The sequence below is a fragment of the Podarcis raffonei genome, chromosome 16 (assembly GCF_027172205.1).
Source record: "Podarcis raffonei isolate rPodRaf1 chromosome 16, rPodRaf1.pri, whole genome shotgun sequence".
Taxonomy (NCBI): Eukaryota; Metazoa; Chordata; class Lepidosauria; order Squamata; family Lacertidae; genus Podarcis; species Podarcis raffonei.
This window is the reverse complement of record NC_070617.1, coordinates 21,771,489-21,793,315: the sequence shown is the minus strand read 5'-3', so window position 1 is coordinate 21,793,315 and position 21,827 is coordinate 21,771,489. Positions and strand designations below refer to the sequence as shown.

The window sequence follows — 21,827 nt, the reverse complement described above, 5'->3', positions numbered from 1 at the left end:
CATGCTGGCCACATGACCCGGAAGCTGTACCCCGGCTCCCTCGGCCAATAAAGCGAGATGAGCGCCGCAACCCCAGAGTCGTCCATGACTGGACCTAATGGTCAGGGGTCCCTTTACCTTTACCTAAAGAGTTACCTCTCTCCACCCACCACCCAGGCTCTGGATGCCCTTGAGATGATGTCTGCAGTTAATGTGCTGCCCAAACTTCCTGTGACCAGGTAGCGGCGGCTTGATTTTCTTTTGTTGTTTTGCGTGCATGGCACAAATTATTCCCGAACACATATGATTACATTGCAGATGTTTTATACAAATTATTTAAGTGGTATCATATATTTTTGCTGATGCCTTTAAATGGGACGCGGGTGGGGCTGTGGGTAAAAGCCTCAGCGCCTAGGGCTTGCTGATCGAAAGGTCAGCGGTTCGAATCCCCGCGGCGGGGTGAGCTCCAGTTGTTCGGTCCCAGCGCCTGCCAACCTAGCAGTTCGAAAGCACCCCCGGGTGCAAGTAGATAAATAGGGACCGCTTACTAGTGGGAAGGTAAACGGCGTTTCCGTGTGCGGCTCTGGCTCGCCAGAGCAGCGATGTCACGCTGGCCACGTGACCCGGAAGTGTCTCCGGACAGCGCTGGCCCCCGGCCTCTTGAGTGAGATGGGCGCACAACCCTAGAGTCTGTCAAGACTGGCCCGTACGGGCAGGGGTACCTTTACCTTTTAAATGGGTTGGCTTTGGGTAACAAGTGTCTAAGAAGTCTATTATTATTATTATTATTATTATTATTATTATTATTATTATGGCTTTTCTTCAGCCAGAACTCGCTGGAACTCAGTTCCAGCCCCTCTCAGGTAGGCAGCATTGCCATTATAAGAGAACAAGGGAGGTATTCATGGCGAGTTCTGGCCCCTCTTTCTCTAGAAAAGTACCACTGATGATGATGATATTTTTATTCTAAGTAAACATGTGCCGCTCAGGCCACTTATCTCTGTCTGTAAGGTATGTATTTTTAAATCAGAAAGGGTGGACATAGCTAGCAACCTCTGCCGGTGGGCCTGTTTGAACATAGGAACAATAGAGCATCGAAAGCTGCCTTGGACCAAATCAGTTGGCCACCAGGGATAGCTCAGAGGGCAGAGCATGAGACTCTTATCTCAGGGTCCTGGGTAAGGGCAGAAGATTCCTGCATTGCAGGGGGTTGGACTAGATGATCCTCAGGGTCCCTTCCAACCCTACAGTTCCATGATCTCAGAGCCTTGTCTACTCTGACTGGCAGCAGCTCTCCAGGGTTTCTGGCGGGGGCAGTGGTGTAGCGTGGGGGGTGCAGGGGGGGCCGGCCGCACCGGGCGCAACATCTGGGGGTTAGGGTTAGGGGGCGCAAATCCACAGGTTAGGGGGCGCAAATTACTTGCCTTGCCCCGGGTGCTGACAACCCACGCTACGCCACTGGGCGGGGGTCTCTCCCAGCCCTACCTGGAGATGCTGGGGATCAAGCCTGGGAACCTCCTGCATGATGAGCTACTGCCCTGCACTGTGTACTGAATCAGCCCCTTGGTCCATCCAGCTCAGTATTTCCTACACTGACTGGCAGCGGCTCTCCAGGATCCAGACAAGGGCAACATTCCTAGCCCTGGTAAGGAATGAACCTGGGACCTTCTGCATGCAAAACAGATGCTCTACCTACTAAGCTAAGGCCCTTCTCCCAACCATCATTGGATGCTGGGGTCCCAGAACTCTGTGTCCCTCCAGTTGCTATTGGACTCCAACTCCCATCAGCAGCCGCCAACAGGGCCGTGAGGCAGGGATGATGGGAGTTGGAGTCCAGCAGGAGGAAGAGGGCCACGGGTACCCCATTCTTGGGGTAGGAGCCTTTTCTTGGGGTTGGCTCGCTCCCGGGGCTGTTCGTTTGGCGGAAGGCGAGAAGGGCAGCGCGAGCGCTCTGTGCATGTCCAGAGGCGCTCTTGACGCTTTTCTTTCACAGGTCCCGGCGCTTGTTTGAAACCTGGCCTGGATCCAGATAAGGTGGGAGGAGGGGAGAGCGGGGGAGAAAGAGAGAGAGAGAGAGAGGGAGAGAGGACCGGCTGGCTGCGGTTTCTGGCCGCCTCCGTGGGAGGGGCGAGGGATTCCCCCCTCCCCTCCCCTCCCCTCCGCTCGTTCCCACGGCTGCATCCAGCCTGCGCCATCCGGAGCTGGTCGCGGTACTAGGTAGGTGAGGTGGCGGGGTGAGGGACGCGCGCCCACCTGGAGGACAGGTGGCGGGGTGGGGTCTCTGCGGCAGGACGAGGCAGACCCCCCCCTCCTCAGCTGCTAGGAGAAAAGCGATCTGACCACCCCCTTTCTCTCTCCCCCCACCGCCTCTAAAAACCTCCTCTTGACACACTCTCCAACAAGCGAGGCGTTTTTACGCTTGGAACCGGGAGGGGAGGGGTGAATGGAGCTGTGGGGAGAGGGAGAGGGGAGGAGGCGATTTCGCGGCGGTGTGTACAGAAGCTGATTGGGCCCCTCTTGGTCCCCCCCCCATCGTTCTCTCACCAGCACCCCCTCCAGCAGCGATCGGTTGCCCCCCCTCCCCCAAATTCTCCTTTGTGTCTGGCTCTTAGAATTTCACCAGCCAGGTAAGAAACAGCTGGGTGTCCTTTCTTCTCTTTGTCGCCCCCTCCCCGCCCGCATCTTGATGCATTTTGGGGTATATCTCGCCCCCCCCCCGCCGCCTGTGTGATGTGGACAGATTAGCAAGGGAGGGGGAGAGAACAGGAGATAGCATCCAGGAAGCCTCCCCCAAGATCTTTCTACCAGGCAAGACAATGGGCAGGTTTGGTTTATGGAGGGGTGGGGGTGGGGAGAGGGTGCCAGACTGGAAGATAGACTGGCAGACCCAGCCACCTACTAGACAGATCATAGCGGCAGGAGAGGAGGTGCCACCACTGCTACCCGCTTGCCATAGGAAAGGGGGGGGCATCGCTGGAGAGAGGAGAGTTTCCTCCTGACGTGAATTCATCATCCTTATTGTGGTTCCTTTTTCCCATTCCAGGCTGGCTCCTTCCAGTCCTTACATCAGGCAGAGTCGAAGGACCAGACCGAGCTGCGGAAAACAAGGATGACAGCCTGGGCTGGTAGCGGGGGTGACCCCTGAAAGCCAGCGGGCTCTCCCCTGCCTTCTGCTTTGCTGCAGCCCTCTGGTCTAAAGCAAGCAGCCTCTTGACCCGGGTCATCAGCTCTCGCCTGTCGCCACCGCAGGCCTCTGATCTCCAAACCCTGTCCTTCTAGCCTGTTGTTGTGGCTGAAGGGGTGAGGACTCTGCCACAGACTGGCCTTAGGTTGGATCTGGCCCCATTCCCTGCAGAAAGCTTTGCCCTCCGAGGCCACAGGATCCTACGCAAAGGGTCAGTCTCCTGTCTCCATTTCTGCAGTGGGGGTCCCTAGAGCTGAGCCGTGGAAGACCAGGTCAGACTGTGGGAAGTGTTGAGGAAATCTCAGGGGATGGAAGGGAGCTGGGCCGCCTGAAAACAAGACCAGGAAGGGAAAACAGGAGGGGAGTCTGCTGAGAAGTCTTGGAGGCCTTGAAGGAAAAGGTTGGAGCTCTTCATTCCACCAGAAGGAGGTCTTCAGTCACCAGACTGAAGGCACACAAGGTGAATATTAAGATCTTCAGTGCCCCTGACTGGAGGCGAAGCTCAGAGGCCTTCGCTCCGCCTGACCGAAAGCACACAGAAAATTCACAGGCTTCCCCAATAATTTGGGAGACGTGCATTCACTGATAGCAGCCTATCGCCATCCTCAGTGGTGGCCTGAACATCTCAGCTGGTCTGCTGTTGTTGCCATTTGGGGCGATTGAAATATTGCTCCTCATCGACACGTAGTCAGATGTGCCGCAAAAACCAATAGTTTTCCGACAAGACTGGCTCGCCCTGAAGAAAAGGTCACAAGCTCTCATCCTGCAAGGAGTGCGTCTCTTTCTCTGTGTTCCTCAAGCCCCAGGTGACCTGGCTGTGGTAGGAGATGCAGCCTTCAGAACTGAGGATCACACTCTGAGCCCCGCAGGCGCTCCCAAACCAATGAGGGGGAGGGCACCCGGCTGGTGACCCCCGCCTGCCTCCCATGCCAGGCCAGCAGGGTCGGGCACCATGGCGCAACCTGGCACAGGGACCCTGGTCTTGGCGAATGGTTGGGGCTTCCCTCCCAATAATGTGGCCCGTGTCGTGGTTTGGGAGTGGCTGAATGAGCATGGGCGCTGGCGGCCCTACACGGCGGCCGTGTGCCACCACATCGAGAACGTCCTGAAGGAAGATGCCCGGGGGAGCGTCGTCTTGGGGCAGGTGGATGCCCAGCTGTCTCCGTACATTATCGACCTGCAGTCGATGCACCAGTTCCGTCAGGACACAGGTAAGGCGTAAAGTCACGCTGCTTTGTCCACTTCGAGAAGGAGGGAACGTCATGATGACTTGGGTGGGGGGCTGATGCTGTCCTGGGTCTGCACTGGGTAGAAACAAGTGGCAACGCTTTTAATCATAGAATTGTTGAGTCGGAAGGGGACCCTCAAGGATCATCCAGTCCAACCCCCTTGGATGGCCAGCCAAGCTGTGTTTGAAAACCTCCAACAGAGGACAGTCCGCAACCTTCTGAGGCAGTCAGTTTCACCGCTGAGCAGCTCCTCCCTTCAGAAAGTTCCCTCTCATGTTTAGTCGGAATCTCCTTTCTTATCATTTGAATCTGGTGGTTCGGGTCTGGAGCAGCAGAAAGCAAGCTTGCACCATCCTCCATGTGACAAGCCCTTGAGATATTTGGAGATAGCTATCATATCTCCTCTCAGTCTCCTCTTCTCCAGCCTGAACATACCTAAGTCCCTCAAACTATTCCTTGTAAGGCTTGGTTTCCAGACCCTTGAATATCTTGGCTGCCCCCCACCTGCACGTTCCAGCTTGCCAATATCCTCCTTAAATTGTGGTACCCAGAAATGGACGCAGGATTCCAGGTAGGATATGAGCAAGACAGAATAGAATGTACTCTGACTTCCCTTGACCTGAACACTATACTGCTGTTGATGCCGCCTAGAGATGAAAAGGCTTTTTTTTTTTTTTTTTTGCTGCTGCTGCATCACACTGTTGACTCTGGGTTGAGCACTTTCTATCGCAAGTGGAATCTATAAATATCTGCCAATTGCATAGAAAAGCAGCACATTGGGGACAGGTCTATGCTGGACCCCTGTTCCCTGACATGCTAGATGTCTACATGCATGGAGGTGTATCCCCCCCACACACTCCAGTTTGGAAACATTCAAACATTTGGGCTTCCCTCTGCAATCTGGAAGCGATACAGTCTGACTCAAGCTTCTGTTTCTTGAGTCTACTGATTTTATAAGTTGGCCCAGAGGTTCAAAGGTGGAAGCTGCTCTGGAAACAACTTAGGCTGCCAATATCACCAAGAATGATGTGTATGTGTGTAGGATTTCAGGCTTCTTGGATTTGCTTTGGGCTGTTTTTTTTACTAGAACACCCCCCATCATCTATCTATCTATCTATCTATCTATCTATCTATCTATCTATCATCTATCTATCTATCTACCTACCATTCAGAGTGAAGTGCAAAAGGCAGACACATGGCTTCCAACATTTCTCCAACGAAAATAGGGATGTCTTATTCAATAATAATAATAATAATAATAATAATAATAATAATAATAATACCCCAACTGTCTGACTGGGTTGCCCCAGCCACTCTGGGCAGCTTCCAACCTATATAAAAACACAGCACATTAAAAAAAACTTCCCTATACAGGGCTGCCTTCAGATATCTTCTAAAACACTTCTAGTCACTTATCTCCTTGGCTTGGGGGTCGCCTAACTCTGTCCCTTGCAACATTTCTCCTGTGAAAATAGGGATGTGCTTAGGAAAAGCAGGACATTCCAGGATCAAATCAGAAACCGGGAGGGCCTCTGTCCCTGAAAAATAGGGACACTTGGAGGGTCTGCCTGAGATGGTTAGGATGAAAATCCAGAGGGCCTGTGGCCACATTCTTGGCCTGAGGGATTTGTTTTCGGGACTAGCGATGAGCTGAGCCCAGAGTCCTTTCTTCATTTCAGCCGCCTCCTTTAGGCAGGGGAAAGTTGTCGTATTGCTGCCGTTGAACCGTGGGGAGTCAGAAACCCGCTCTCTCAAAGGGCTGTGTTGGCTACCAGCTTGGATGGCTTTAAAAAAGGACTGGGCAAACTCTAGAAGGGGGCTCTCCACAGCCGCTAGCCACAATGACTCTGCTGCCACTGTCAGATGCAGTGAATGCCGGACAAGTGGGGAGTGTTGTTCTTATGCTCAAATCCTGCTTGCATCTGGTTGGCCACTGTGAGAACGGGGTGCTGGACAAGATGGGGCCATGCTCAGATCCAGAGGGCCTCTTCTGATGTCCGTTATGATCTGCAAATATATCCTGATTTACTTTCTCTTCACCCCTCTTTGCCACACAGGAGTTGATTTGAAGTGGGCTTCATGTTTTCAAAACACAGCTCTCTAATCTTTTTCTAAGCACCTCAGACGTTTCCAGGTGGGCAATGAACTCAGGGGAAATTGAACTGGAGTGAGGGGCAGTGATCTGGCTACTGGATAGGATATTAATTTGGGGGAATAAATTATTTTGAGATTACTAGGAGGGTCATGGCTGAGGAAAGCTGAAGAGCAGCGGGATTTATTTGGAGCAGGTTCCATAAGGAAATTCACTGGGGGTAAATAAATTGCAAAGGAGCTGATCTAAGATGGCTGGCAAACTAATTGAAGATTTTATCTGGGGCAGTTTGGACGGCTTGCCTTTGGTGACATTTAACATTCTACATTTACATAGATATGCATTAGCATATGCAAACTTTGTGGCTTGCACTGTTGGTGTGTAGCTCCAGAGTCTTCTTTTCAGTGCCAGGGCCAGAGAGGGCATGTTATTGGGCAGAGTATTAAAATGCAAGTAAATGAAATAAATAAAAGGCAGGAGTGCCTCTGGGGAAATGCAGAGTGCTTTTTGGCTTACTGCTGAAGATGTGCCTTGAGTCTCCATGTGTCTGATATGAGCTCTAATTGTGAAGCGCAAGGGTGGGAAATATTTTCTAGCCCGAGGGCCGCATTCCTTGCCCGGCAACCTTCTGGGGGGTCACCTGGTGGGTGGAGCCAGAGGCAAAAGTGGGTGGGGCAATGGATCTAAATGCTACTTTTGTACAGTAGGCTAATTTCTGCACACATCCCTGCCCACCCTTTGTCCAGCTGACCAAGAGGCCTGGTCAGAGTTCAAGGACACATTCCAGCCAGGCAGAAACACTTGAGGAGGATGTGAAGCAGGGCTGGTGAGGGGCGTGGCCTGGGAGAAGGGGCGTGGCCTGGGGAGAGTGTGAAGGGCCTGATAGAGAGAGCCACCTTTGGTCCCTGGACGTGAGGATACTCATTCATGGTGCAGAGGCAAAAACAAAGAAACCAATTTCATCCAGAGTCGAGCTCCAGCATATGCATATTCAGTAATGCTTCTGAATACCAGTTGCTGGAAATCTCAGAGGAGGGGAGAGGGCTCTTGTGCTTAGATCCTGCTTGCAGGTTTCCCACAGGATTCTGGTTGGCCACTGTGAGAAAAGGAAGCTGGACTAGATGGGCCACTGGCCTCACCCAGCAGGGCGCTTTGTATGTTCTTCTGCACCACTGAGCCAGCGTTCGAAATTCACCTCGCTATTGGCCACTTGCGACCAGGCAAAGATGACTGGGTGCCAGGAAGGCGCCTGACCTCTCCACTCTTTCGAGGTGCATGCCTGGGGGTCCTTGAATCTTGACTCTTTCCACACGCTAGCAACACATCCTGTAGCGAATTCTATCATCATAGTCTATCTGCACAGTCAGAATGAATTTCAGGAACCAGAAGGTTGTGTTGAAAGAAATAGGTTTTTCGAGCCATCTGGGCCCAAAATGGCAACTAAGCATTGCGTTTTGGCGACTGCAACCCCAGTTTAAGGAGCCATTTGGCACCCAGCTTATACTGTATACCTGAGTTTCTAACACTGTGCTGAGCCTGTGCTTCTGTTTATAGAGTGTAGTACTAGGAGGAGAAGGGACGCGGGTGGCGCTGTGGATTAAACCACAGAGCTTAGGACTTGCCGATCAGTAGGTCGGCGGTTCAAATCCCCTTGACGGGGTGATCTCCCGTTGCTTGGTCCCTGCTCCTGCCAACCTAGCAGTTTGAAAGCACCTCAAAGTGCAAGTAGATAAATAGGTACCGCTGTGGCGGGAAGGTAAACGGCGTTTCTGGGCGCTGCTCTGGTTCGCTATAAGCGGCTTAGTCCTGCTGGCCACATGACCCGGAAGCTGTACGCCGCTCCCTTGGCCAATAAAGCGAGATGAGCGTCGCAACCCCAGAGTCGGTCACAACTGGACCTAATGGTCAGGGGTCCCTTTACCCTTTACCTTTACTAGGAGGAGAGCAACCCAAATCTTTCATTCAGCCAGAAGCTCCCTGGGAGATCTTGGGCAAGTCTCTCCCTCTCTCTGCCTGACCTACCTCTCAGGCTTGTTGTGAGAATAATTGTTAGTGGGAGAAAACCGTAGCTCTTGCCTTTTGCTCCCTGGAGGAAGAGTTGGGCAAAAATGATACAAATAAAAGGCCTCGTGATCTGGCGTTTGTTCACCACTCCCTTCCCCCTCCTCCCCACACAGAGTTGAGCCAAATCAACAGAGGCGTTTGTTTTCCTTTTGCAACCCAGGTGCTGCAGAGATCCAGAGGGACTTGGGTGTGTCATCTCCTGAGCCTCCAGTGAAGGCCTTTTGATCCCTTTGCCTAGAGACAGCCGGCTTGTTTTTTTGTTTAAAGAGAATGGGAGGCAGCGCAATAAGGAAATCCGCTTGTTGATAAGGACCTGCCAAGCCAGTCGCCCCCATTCCTGTACTTAGGCCACGAGGGATTATATTCTGAAGCCACACAAGACAGTTGCCTTGCTGCCGCTCAGCAGGGTTAGGCTGGATGGGAGTCCAACTGGGACCCCCTTATAGGAGTTCAGCTTTGAGGCTGATGGTGGTTGGACAGTTAGACATGGGAGTCAAGGGTTTGTTATGAGAAAAAAAACTGCTCCCTTTCCCTTATGGGGTATTCCAGAACCTGCATAAGAGTCCTTGAGGGTTCCCTATCGCTAGGAGGAAACAACAGAGGCCAACCAGAGTACAGTGAAGGGGGAGAAGTATTTGATCCCCTGCTAAATTTGCCCGGTGGCCACCTACAAGAAACGTCTGACCTCTGTAACTGCCAACAAGGGTTTTGCCACCAAGTACTAAGTCACCTTTTGCAAAGGGATCGAATACTTATTTCACTCATTATAACGCACACCAGTCTCCGACTTTTCCCTTCTGGGTTTCTGGAGGTTTTCCCGTTGTTATTCTGTCTCTCACAGCTACAATAAACCTACCATTAAAATTATGGACTGGTCATTTCTTCGTCAGAGGGCAAACGGGCAAATTTAGCAGGGGATCAAATACTCCCCTCCCCAGTGAATATTGAGAAGCAAAGCGGCTAGTAAGCCTGATCTTTATTGAACTGTTGCAGCTGGGTCCCCACTCCCCACATGCAGGAGGGAGGAGAACCCTGAGCAATGGCGCACAAGCCCTTATATAGACTTTTGAAATTGCCCACCCTGCAGCCCAAGACTACCACTCCCAAAACATCATGCATACATCACAGAAGGAGGCGGTCTACAGCAGAAATCCTGTCTGCCAGGATACCTGATAATGGTCACTGATTGCATTACCTGAGCAGCCTGGCCATTCTGTTGTGATGGTTAATATTTTAGTTCCTGAGCCCAGGTCACAGGCTCACCCTATTCCTACGCAAATATGCTCTTAAGACAGGATTTGCAAGCAAAAAGACAATGGGAAGGCTTTCCCCATTTGCCTCCCTTACTGCAGAGGAACATTTGAGGTCACTGGGAGAGTCAAAATGGCTTCAGGATTGCTCTCCTGTGCTATTTCAGACACATGGTTTATACAGTTAGATATGTGTGCATTTATGAATATTCTATATTTGAGACCTTAAAAGTCTTATACAGTGGTGCCTCGCAAGACGAAATTAATTCGTTCCGCAAGTTTTTTCTTCTTGCGAGTTTTTCGTCTTGCGAAGCACGGTTTCCCATAGGAATGCATTGAAAATCAATTAATGCGTTCCTATGGAGACCGCTTTCAGACCAGGTCCGGGGACAGTCTGTCCCCGGACCTCTTCTGAAGGCTGGCGGGGGGAGGAGGACTTTTCTCCCCACCGCCACCCTTCAGAACAGCCTTCTGAAGGCTGGCGGTGGGAAGAAAAGCCCTTCTCCTGCCGCCAGACTTCAGAAGAGTTCCCCAGGGCTGCCTAGGCTGAGGATAGCAGCCTGCTGCCCGGCGCAAGGGGTGCTCTGCTTCAGAGCGCCCCTCGTGCGGGGCAGACATTCGCAGCTTGGGGAGCCCTGCAGGACTTCCCCGCAGGGCTCTCCAAGCTGCGGATAGCAGCCTGCTGCCCTGCACGAGGGGCGCTCTTAAGCAGAGCGCCCCTCGTGCGGGGCAGACATTCGCAGCTTGGGGAGCCCTGCAGGACTTCCCCGCAGGGCTCTCCAAGCTGCGGATAGCAGCCTGCTGCCCCGCACGAGGGGCGCTCTTAAGCAGAGCGCCCCTCGCGTGGGGCAGACATTCGCAGCTTGGGGAGCCCTGCAGGACTTCCCCGCAGGGCTCTCCAAGCTGCGGATAGGAGCCTGCTGCCCCGCACGAGGGGCAGACATTCGCAGCTTGGGGAGCCCTGCAGGACTTCCCTGCAGGGCTCTCCAAGCTGCGGATAGGGGTAGCTGTTCTGAATGTTGGCGGTGGGGAGGAAAAACCCTCCTCCCACCGCAAGCCCCGGGAACAGAGGAGAAGCGCTGCGCGCCTTCTCCTCTGTTCCCGGACCTCCCACCGCAAGCCTTCAGGACAGCTCCGGGAACAGAGGAGAAGGCGCGCTGCGCTTCCCCGCTATCCCCGGAGATTTCCCTATGGGCTTTCGTCTTGCGAAGCAAGCCCATAGGGAAATTCGTCTTGCGAAGCCGCTAAAAATCGGAAAACCCTTTCGTCTTGCGGGTTTTTCGTTTAGCGAGGCATTCGTCTTGCGGGGCACCACTGTAACAGGTTCAAATCCACTCTCAGCCAAGAAACTCACTGCGGGACTTTGGGCCAGTCATTTCATAGAATCATAGAACTGCAGAGTGGGAAATAGGGCTGCCATACACCCAAATTTCCCTGGACATTGCCGGGATTTCAAAGGCGGAATTGACGCTTTGCCCTGGATCTTGGGCAAGTCAATGAAAAAGTGTGGGGGTTTTTTTGGCGTTTCTGTAACAGCTTTTGGGGTCTTCCTAAAAAAAAGTTCAACAACTTTCGGGGCGTCCTGGTTTTTCACTTATTGAGATATGGCAACCCTGGTGGTTAGGGCCCTCCAAGGGTCATCCAGTCCAACCCCCTGCAATGCAGGAATCACAGCTAAAGGAGCCCTGATGGATGGCCATCTAACCTCTGTTTAAAAGCCTCCAACGAAGGAGAGGCCACCACTTTCCAAGGGAGTCCATTCAAACCGCTCTCAATGTTACTTAATGTTTAGTCGGAATTGCCTTCCTTGTAATCTGAATCCATAGGTTCAAAGTCCTGTGCTCTGGAGGAGCAGAAAACAAGTTTGCTCCATCTTCCGTGGGACAGCCCTTCTTATCAGGGTTGTTGTTAGCCGCCCTGAGCCCAGCTTCGGCTGGGGAGGGCGGGATATAAATAAAATTTATTATTATTATTATTATTATTATTATTATTATTATTATTATTAGGGGCAATTGAACCTGTCTCATCTTTCCCATGTTAAGTTCAGTTGTCCACATTTTCACATCCATTTGCAGTTGTTGTGGTTGTTTCAAAAGCCCCCATGAAAATTCACCAGCATTTTAGCATTGTCCCGTGCCCCCCCCTTTATTACTCCTGAATCTTCCACATTCAGCTTCCTTTTACCTCCACAAATTCTAGGGCTATTACAGAGGGAGAAAAACAGACCCTCCAAGTGTCCCTATTTTCCAAAGACACCCCAAATCTACAGAAGCTGTCTCAGTTTTTGATTTGATCCCAGTAGGTCCTGCTTTTCCTTAGGATGTTCCTATTTTCATTGGATAAATGTTGGAGGGTATGGAGTTATGCAACCCCCAAGCCAGGGAGATAAGTAACCATACAACCTTTAGAAGACATCTGAAGGCAGCCCTAGATAGTTTTATGATGTTTTTATATGTGTTGGAAGCCGCCCAGAGTGTAAGTATTATCATTATTATGGAATAGGACGTCCCCACTTTCATCGGAGAAACGTTGGAGGGTATGCAAATTCTGCACCAGTCGAAGTTTCCAAACGCGTTGCATATAACGTGTTGCAGTAATCTATCCTCAAGGTTACCAGAACATAGAGGGCAGACGTTAGGCTATCCCTGTCCAAATAGGGGCGCAGCTGGGCCACCAGCTGAAGATGGTGGAAGGCACTCTTGTGCCACCAAGGCCACCTGAGCCTCGAGGGACAGCAGTGGACCCAGGAGTTTTTCCCAAGCTGCATACCCACTCCTTCAAAAGGAGTGTAACCACATCAGAAGCAGGCAACCTCCCATCCATAAGGCAGCTTATCAGGTTACTCCACACCCAGAACATAAGAAGAGCCTGCTGGATCAGGCCAATGGCCTGTCTAGTCCAGTATTCCATTCTTACAGCAACTACTGAGAAGCCTGTAGGAAACCTGCCAGCAGGACCTGGGTGCAAGAGCCCTCTCCCGTCCTGTGGCTTCCAGCAACTGGAATTCCTTTTTTTAAAAAAAAGTTTTTTATTGATACAACAAGAAAAAAGAAAAAAAACACAAATACCAAATTACACACAAGAACACATAGACACATAATTTTCTTAGCAAACATTAAAACATCTATTGGTCTTAACACTAAAGACCCAACTTCCCATCTATTCCATATTTCAAATTCATATTACTTATTGCCAGAACACACTTTTATCATGATTAAACTTATTCTTAATAAATCTAATTTCTTATATCTACCTTGCAACCATTACTGAAGTTCCTCGAATGCTGCAACAGAATTTAAACTACTGTATTTATTTTTCAGATATTCTTTAAAAACCTCCCATTTTGAAACAAATTCCTGTTTTGATTTATTCTTTATTTTTTCTGATAAACCGTCTAATTCTGCATATTCTGTCAGCTTTTGGATCCAATCTTGTATAGAGGGGATTTCATTACTCTTCCATTTTGCGGCGATCAAAACTCTAACCAGCAACTGGAATTCCAAAGCATTTTGGACTCCAACTGTAGAGGCAGAGCATAGCCATTGTGGCTAGTAGCCAAAAACAGCCCTCTCCTCCGTTATTTTCCCCAGTCTCTTTTAAAGCCCTCTATCTAGGCAGCTGCCTCCTGCAGCAGGGAGTTCCGCAGTTTAACGATGCATTGCATGAAGAGCTCCTTTCTTTTCTCTGTCCTGAATCTTCTCACATTCCACTTCGCTGGATGGGTTCTGAGAGAGGGAGGAAAACTTTTCTCTGTCTACTTTCTTCACGCTACGCATCATTTTAAACATGAACGGAGGGCAAGCTTTCTTGGCAGACCACTCGCCTGTTATCACTAATCGATAAGTTGGGTGCGCTCCAGGGCGAAGTGTCAGTTCAGGTGGCAGAATGGAGAGGCCTAGCAGGTTTGGCCAGGAAGCCCCTGAAAGGCAGCATCTGCGTCAGCCTTATTCAGGAGTTTGTCGCCGTCCCCCTGCATGTATTTCCTCATATGGGTGGAGGGAAGATTATGGATGAAGTTGTCAGCAATGCCCCTTTGTCATATACTTAACAGCCTGGCCCTGCTGCCCTCCATGCCTTGGGGCTTCATGTCTGCAGGCGGGGAGCTGTCTTAGTTTGTGGGCATAATTTAGTACCCTGGTACTCCTCTAGACTAGACTAGAGGGACGCTGGTGACGCTGTGGGTTAAACCATAGAGCCTAGGACTTGCCGATCAGAAGGTTGGCGGTTCGAATCCCTGCAACAGGGTGAGCTCCCGTTGCTTGGTTCCAGCTCCTGCCAACCTAGCAGTTCGAAAGCACACCAAAGTGCAAGTAGATAAATAGGTACCGCTCCGGCGGGAAGGTAAACAGTGTTTCCGTGCACTGCTCTGGTTCGCCAGAAGCGGCTTAGTCATGCTGGCCACATGACCTGGAAGCTGTACGCCAACTCCATCGGCCAATAAAGCGAGATGAGCGTCACAACCCCAGAGTCGGTCACGACTGGACCTAATGGTCAGGGGTCCCTTTACCTTTACTCCTCTAGACTATGGTTTGGGGGAGAGCCTACCTCACAGGGGTGTTGTGAGGACTGGTGGAGGAGGGGGGAAACCAAGCACACCACTTTGAGCTCCTTGGAGAAAAAGTGTGATGCAAGCACAACAAAGAACCGAAATTCAAATTTCTTTGTGTCTTAGTGAGCAGCTATCTATCAGATGTCAAGGAGATAAAGAACTACACAACGTTTAGAAGACATCTGAAGGCAGCCCTATACCAGGAATTTTTTTTAATATTTGATGTTTTTTATATGTTCAAAGGCCTCCAAAGAGGCTGGGGCAAGCCAGCCAGATGGGCAGGGTATAAATATGGTTGCTGCTGCTGCTGCTGCTGCTGTTATCCACGCTCACCTAAACACAGTTATCCTTCAAAATTTGCCCTTCTCTGAATTTTGTGGTGAAGTTCTCCAGCCGGACGGTGTTTACCCAAAATGCTATACTGGGGGTGGTAGAAGAATGCATAAAAACAAATACATTAGTGAAAATAACATATCACATTAGGGGAAAGTGGGTTGCAAATTTGGAAAACATCTTGGAAATGAAGAGAGTTCAAACATGCTCTGATGTTGCTGCCTTTGATTCTGACCTGTTCATCTCCCCGGGGTTTCTCAATTACATGGTCTCATTAACATCCTTCCTCCTGAGGCTGCAGGGAGATTCTCCTGGATCTCTGTGTGTTTCCAGCTCTGTCCCTTTCTCTCTGCGGAAGGCTCCGTGCTCCTCCATCCAAGCTTTGAATGGAGGTGCTACGTGAAAATAACAAATAGTAATCCATCAGTCAGGGTGGGCCAGTCTGCTGGGTTAATATGAAGGAGCCAGGAGGGAAGAATTGATGGTGAACAGATGAAACAGATGGAGGATCATGAAGATGGGAGACGGCTCTTGCAGGCTTCTCTTTGAGGAATCTATGTGGGTATTCCTCCTGACCCATCAAGGCTAAAGCATGGTGTAGTGGTTAAGAGCGGTGGACTCGTAATCTGGTGAACCAGGTTCGATTCCCTGCTCCTCCACATGCAGTTGCTGGGTGACCTTGGGCTAGTCACACTTCTCTGAAGTCTCTCAGCTCCACTCACCTCACAGAGTTTTTGTTGTGGGGGAGGAAGGGAAAGGAGAATGTTAGCTGCTTTGAGACTCCTTCGGGTAGTGATAAAGCGGGATATCAAATCCAAACTACTCTTCTTCTTCTTCTTCTTCTTCTTCTTCTTCTTCTTCTTCCTTTGGGAAGCAGAATTGAGAAAGTTACTAGTGGTAAGAACTCCCAACTACCATAGCTGGAAGCACCGTGTCTCTGAATAGCAGTAATCTCAAGTTGGGAAAGTTGGGTGCTGGACTAGGTGAGCCTTGGACCTGATCCGGGAGAGCTGCCCTTATGTTCTCATTCATCATTCTCTCCTCGAGGAGTTTTAAAATGAGATTAGACAAATTCGCGAAGGATAAGGTGATCAATAGGAGAAAAGTACTCATGGTAAGAGCATTTCCACCCCCATCGCTCAGCCCAGACCCTGGGGTCCAGCTCTGAGGGCCTTCTGGCTCACTGTGAGAAGTGAAGTTACAGGGAACCAGGCAGAGGGCCTTCTCGGGGGTGGCACCCACCCTCTGGAATGCCTTCTCATCCAAAGTCTTCTAAAAGTTGCATCATTATTTATCTCCTTGACATCTGAAGACAGCCCTGTATAGGGAAGCCTTTAATGTGCGATGTTTTGTTACGTTTTTATATCTGTTGGAAGCCGCCCAGAGTGGCTGGGGCGCAAATAATAAAATGATGATGGTGGTGATGATGACCAGCTACCATGATTATGTTCTTTCTTCTACAAATAATCTTTATTAGTTTTTGAATTAGATACTCCACACACACATATTGTATTACATTTATACTTACTCTTCAGAGCTGACTTCCCTCCTTCCTTCTTCTGGTTTTTTATATCACATATAATTTTATCGCATTATTTTCTTCCATTTTGTATATTGTTATTCATTTTCCTTATTTGTCCATAGTATATCCATAAACAAATAAGTCCTCATGTTTATACAATTCTTGTTGTCTGTCTGTATTCATTTACAACTACTGTTAGTTATATTAGTTTCCTTATACATTTTGCTGCTTCTTATTTTCATTATCCATCACTTTTCTTAATCTTTCCTGTTATGAGGTTTATTTCCAATTCTACTGGTTTCACTATTTCATCTTATCTTTCCTATATACAACATAAATTTTTCCCATTCTTTTTGAAATGTTTCCTTGCCCTGTTGTTGAATTTTCCCTGTTAATTTGGCTCTTTCTACATATTCCATTAGGGATGTGGGTGGTGCTGTGGGTTAAACCACAGAGCCTAGGACTTGCTGATCAGAAGGTCAGCGGTTTGAATCCCCGTGACGGGGTGAGCTCCCGTTGCTCGGTCCCTGCTCCTGCCAACCTAGCAGTTCGAAAGCATGTCAAAGTGCAAGTAGATAAATAGGTACCGCTCCGGTGGGAAGGTAAACGACGTTTCCGTGCGCTGCTCTGGTTCGCTATAAGCGGCTTAGTCATGCTGGCCACATGACCCGGAAGCTGCACGCTGGCTCCCTCGGCCAATAAAGTGAGAAGAGCGCCACAACCCCAGAGTCTGGACTGGACCCAATGGTCAGGGGTCCCTTTACCTTTACATATTCCATTATCTTCTGTCGCCATTCTTCTACTGTTCGTAATTGCTCCCATGGCTATGTTATACCTCCCTCGTTAGAGGCATTATGCTTCTGAATACCAGTTGCTGGAGACCACAGGAAGGGGAGAATGGCTATTGTGCATGGGCCATGTTTTCAGGCTTTGCGGAAGTATCTGGTTGGCCACTAAGAGAACAGGATCCTGGACTAGGTGGACCACTAGCCTGATTCCAGCCAGACCCTTATGTTCTTCTACCCACCCCTAGCTAATGTCTGGAGTTTGCCATTGGCCTGATCCAGCAGGGCTCTTCTTATGTTCTTCGGTGGGGAAATGGCCAAATTTGTCTAAAGCAGCCTCAAAGAATGGTAGAGTTGGAAGGAACCCTGAAGCTCATCATTCCTGCAATGCAGGAATATCAGGTATCCCTTCCAGGGATCAAGCCTGCAACCTTGGCATTATCAGTGCCCCACTCTAACAAACTGAGCTATCCTGTCAGTAGCTGAGGCTCTCCAGATCTTTTGGACTTCAGCTGATGGGAGTTGGATTCCAAAACATTTGGAGGACCCAGCGTGGGAAAGGCTGGTGTAAGACAAGTGTGGGGGACTTGGGGAGCTGCAGGTGCTGTTGGACTCCAACTCCCATCAGCACCAGCCAGTATGGCCCAAGGGTCAGGGGATGCTGGGAGTTGTAGTCTGGCAACATTAGGAGGGCCACAGGTTCCCCAGTGCTGGTCCAGAAGGAAGGAAATTCTGCTCGAATGGAGCTCCCCACCCTTGGGCAGTCGGAACTTTTTATTTTTCCATTTTGCTGCAATTTGGAACTTGGCCACTTGTGAAGGAAAAGCAGCCAGCTTTCTTTCTGATCTGCAGTATTCCTTCCTGGCTCATAACATCTTGGACGGGTTTTAAAATTTGGACAAATGAGTTCACTCTGCTGTTTGGGATGAGGGTAATGCATTTTACGCATCTGCTGTAATTGTGTTTTCGTGCGGCTTCTCTTAAAGCATGCAGAGCTGTTGCAAAAGCTTTTGGGCTAGGTGGCCAGGTATGGGAAAAAAGGAGAAATGGTTAAGTTGTGAGCAGTAAAATGCAATAAATACATAAATAATCTTTAAAAAGCTGTTAGGTTCCTGTAAACTGCAAACCCTAAGCACTATTTAGGATTTAGCATGCAGGGAGTTGGACTAGAACAGGGTTTCCCAAACTTGGGCCTCCAGCTGTTTTTGGACTACAACTCCCATCATCCCAAGCTGGCAGGACCAGTGGTCAAGGATGATAGGAATCGTAGTCCAAAAAACAGCTGGAGACCCAAGTTTGGGAAGCCCTGGACTGGACAAGATGCTTCCTATCCAGTGCAGCCAGAGTTGTGGCTTGGGTGAGTGGGTGTGGCCTTGGGTAGGTGTGGCCTGTGGAGAGGGCGTGGCCTGGGAAGAGTCTCCAGGGCTGAATATCGAAGCATTCTCTTCCTGCAGGGCTGAAGCTTTAGCTCAGGGGTCAGCAAACTTTTTCAGCAAGGGGCTGGTCCACTGTCCCTCAGACCTTGTGGGGGGCCGGACTATATTGTGGGGGGGTGAACGAATTCCCATGCCCCACAAATAACCCAGAGATGCATTTTAAATAAAAGGACACATTCTACTCATGTAAAAACACACTGATTCCCGGACCATCCGTGGGCCGTATTTAGAAGGCAGTTGGGCCGGATTTGGCCCCTGGGCCTTAGTTTGCTTACCCATGCTTTAGATCCCTGATCGTGAAGATCCCAGACTGCACAATCCCATTAATAGATGCCTCCCAGCTGCCCTTGCAAAACTATGGTTATGTCCACACCAAACCTTTAAAGTTCATAAAAGGTAAAGGGACCCCTGACCATTAGGTCCAGTCATGTCCAACTCTGGGGTTGCGGCACTCATCTCGCTTTATTGGCCGATGGAGTTGGTGTACAGCTTCCGGGTCATGTGGCCAGCATGACTAAGCCGCTTCTGGCGAACCAGAGCAGCACACAGAAACGCCGTTTACCTTCCCGCCGGAGCGGTACCTACTTATCTACTTGCACGTTGACGTGCTTTTGAACTGCTAGGTTGGCAGGAGCAGGGACCGAGCAACGGGAGCTCACCCCTCGTGGGGATTCGAACCACCGACCTTCTGATCCGCAAATCCTAGACTCTGTGGTTTAACCCATAGTGCCACCCGCGTCCCTTGTTCATAGCTTCCCCTAAAGAATCCTGGGAACCGTAATTTGTTATGTGTGCTGGGGATGGTAACTCCGGGGGGAACTACAGTTCCCAGAATTCTTTGGGGAAAACAGTGTGCATTAGATGTGCATTAAGTGCTTGGTGCAGATATGAAGTTGATGTGGCAATTGCCCTCATCTGCCCTCTTTTTCTCTGCCTTACTAGAGTTTAGCGAGAAATCAATGGGGTTTAAAGTTGGAGAAATGCCCTGGCAGTTTGACGGGGCGTTGTTCAGTGTGCTGAGTTAATATTTTGCCTCCGGGAGGACCCACGCACAAGAACACTCTCACCTCCTGTGGCTTCCAGCAACTGGTATTACTGCCTCTGACAGGGGACAGTGGGTTCATTGTGGGACTTACTCCCAGGTAAATGTGCCTCTAATTAGAGCCTTAGCTAAAATCAGCCTCACAAAGGACTGAATGGCAACATCACCGGTAGCATTCTTATCAGCCAGCATTGCGGTAGTGTTGTGCAGTGGTTAATGCAACAGACTACAACTGCAGAGACCCGGGTTCGGATCCTGCCCCCCGTCAGCCACTAGAGAAATTTAGACCAGTTGGTACCTCACAGGGTAGTTGTGGTGATGGAATAAAGGAGAGCCTTGAATTCCTTGGAGGGGAAAAGGAGAGCGAAAATGTCCAAAGCAAAAACAGCATTGATCAGGATTTCATAGAATCATAAAGTTGGAAGGGACCTTGAGGGTCATCTAGCCCAACCCCCTGCAAATGGAGAAATCTCAGCTGTGGCGAAAGAAAGCAATTAAGGAGTTTGGAGGCTCCCTTTAAAAAAAGAAACCCGCAGCTTATTTGGGGCCGTGGGAAGGGGATACGGTGCCCTCCCTCTCCACCAACTTTTAGGATGGGATATTTGAGCTGAGGGCAAGGCTGAGGAGCAGAGAGGCTCTCTGCATGCGGCTGCCGGCACGGCGGGGGAGCGGATCTGGTGCGAGGAGAGTTGCAAGCGGGCACCTGAGTGCTGCATCGCCTCGGCTGCCAATATTGCAGGGGCTGCTGGCACGCTCCCTCCGAGCTTGGCTGGGAGGCCTGGGTCACCGGAGGAAGCTGCCAAGGGCTTGTTTTCAACCTGATGTTCTTTGGATTCCACCCTGAGCTCAAGTTCCAAAGGGAGATCGCAGGATTTTAGAGCCCGAAGGGGGCTAACAGAAGTCACCTAGTCCACCCCCACACACCTTGCTCTATGCAGGATCTGCAATGCGGGGTGCAGAATTACAACGTCCCCGAAAGGAGGTCATCCAGCCTTTGCTCAAAAGGCGTGCAGGAAAGGAGAGCCCCAACACATCCTGAGGCAGGCAGTTCCGCAGTCCAAACGCCCTTTGTCGTTGGGGGGGGGGAACCCTGACCATTAGTTCTGGTCGTGACAGACTCTGGGGTTGCACGCTCATCTCGCTCTATAGGCCGAGGGAGCCGGCGTTTGTCCGCAGATAGCTTCCGGGTCGTGGCCAGCATGACTAAGCCGCTTTTTGGTGAACCAGAGCAGCACACGGAAACGCCGTTTACCTTCCCGCCGGAGCGGTACCTATTTATCCACTTGCACGTTGACGTGCTTTCGAACTGCTAGGTTGGCAGGAGCTGGGACAGAGCAACGGGAGCTCACCCCGTTGTGGGGATTCGAACCTCCGACCTTCTGATTGGCAAGTCCTAGGCTCTGTAGTTTAACCCACAGCGCCACCTGCGTCCCTTGTCATTAGGAGGTTTTGTCTAATGTTTAGCCAAAACCTCCTTCCCCACAATTTTCATCCCCTTTTGGAGTCCTGCCCTCGAAAGCAACTGGACGAACATGGGAAGAAGCTGACCATCTGTCTCGATACTGTCTGCATCGACTGACAGAAAAGAGGACAACTAAAGATGGGGGCAAGGGGGGGGGGTGAGAGAGCAAATTGGCAAAATCTTATCTCTCTCCCTGAGATAAGGGTTCTGCACTTGTTTCATTCCTTTCTTTCTTTTAGAGCACGAATTTAGAGTCATTCTCCCGTTCCCCCACCCCAGAGCACCAACAAAGGACTTAAAACAGCTGATTGTGTTTTTTTAAAAAACAACAACAAATAAATTTATAAAATAGTTTAAAACGTTGCAGCGAACAAGCGAAGCAGGCCATAACATTAATCTTTTGGGAAAGCTCCTGCAAACGTGCTGAAGAGATTTTGCTAATCCACTGCAGTCTGTGACCTATGCAAATGAATTGTTTGACATAATTTTCTTCTGCTTTGCTGATTAGGACAAAACACAGAGAGCTATTGAGGACACCGAAGCCTCACCCTCTAGAAATGTGTTAACTTCTATTCATTACATTTATATCACTTTAAGGAGTTGAAGGCGACATAACATGGTTATTTGCAGGTGCCATCTTCATCTTCACAACAACCTTATAGGGTAGGCTAGATGAGTTGTCTTTGGCCTTCAGATTTGGAGCCCACTTTTAACTGAGGAATGTAAGAAGGCAGCGATTTCCCTGAAGACCTGTGCTTGTCAAAATCAGCACTGTTTCCCTTTTGCTGCAGTTGACTTTCTGCCAATGACCATACAGTGGTACCTCTGGTTGCGAACGGGATCTGTTCCGGAGCCCCATTTGCAACAAGAGCAGAATGCAATCCACGTCTGCGGGTCGCG

At 50.1% G+C, this 21,827-nt stretch overlaps 1 protein-coding gene across 2 annotated transcripts in view; it reads left to right on the top strand.

The window, feature by feature from the left end:
* Positions 1 to 2,060: 2,060 nt before the first annotated feature.
* Positions 2,061 to 21,827, top strand: part of DTX1 (deltex E3 ubiquitin ligase 1) — a 53,717-nt gene continuing 33,950 nt past the window's right edge. Inside the window, exons 1-3 of one of the 2 annotated variants that reach the window (XM_053369832.1) lie at positions 2,061 to 2,196; positions 2,527 to 2,606; positions 3,023 to 4,374. In XM_053369832.1, coding sequence (XP_053225807.1) covers positions 4,116 to 4,374 — 259 coding nt within the window. In that variant the 5' untranslated portion in view covers positions 2,061 to 2,196; positions 2,527 to 2,606; positions 3,023 to 4,115. The remainder of the gene's footprint in view (positions 2,197 to 2,526; positions 2,607 to 3,022; positions 4,375 to 21,827) is intronic. The other variant, XM_053369831.1, reaches the window with a different exon arrangement.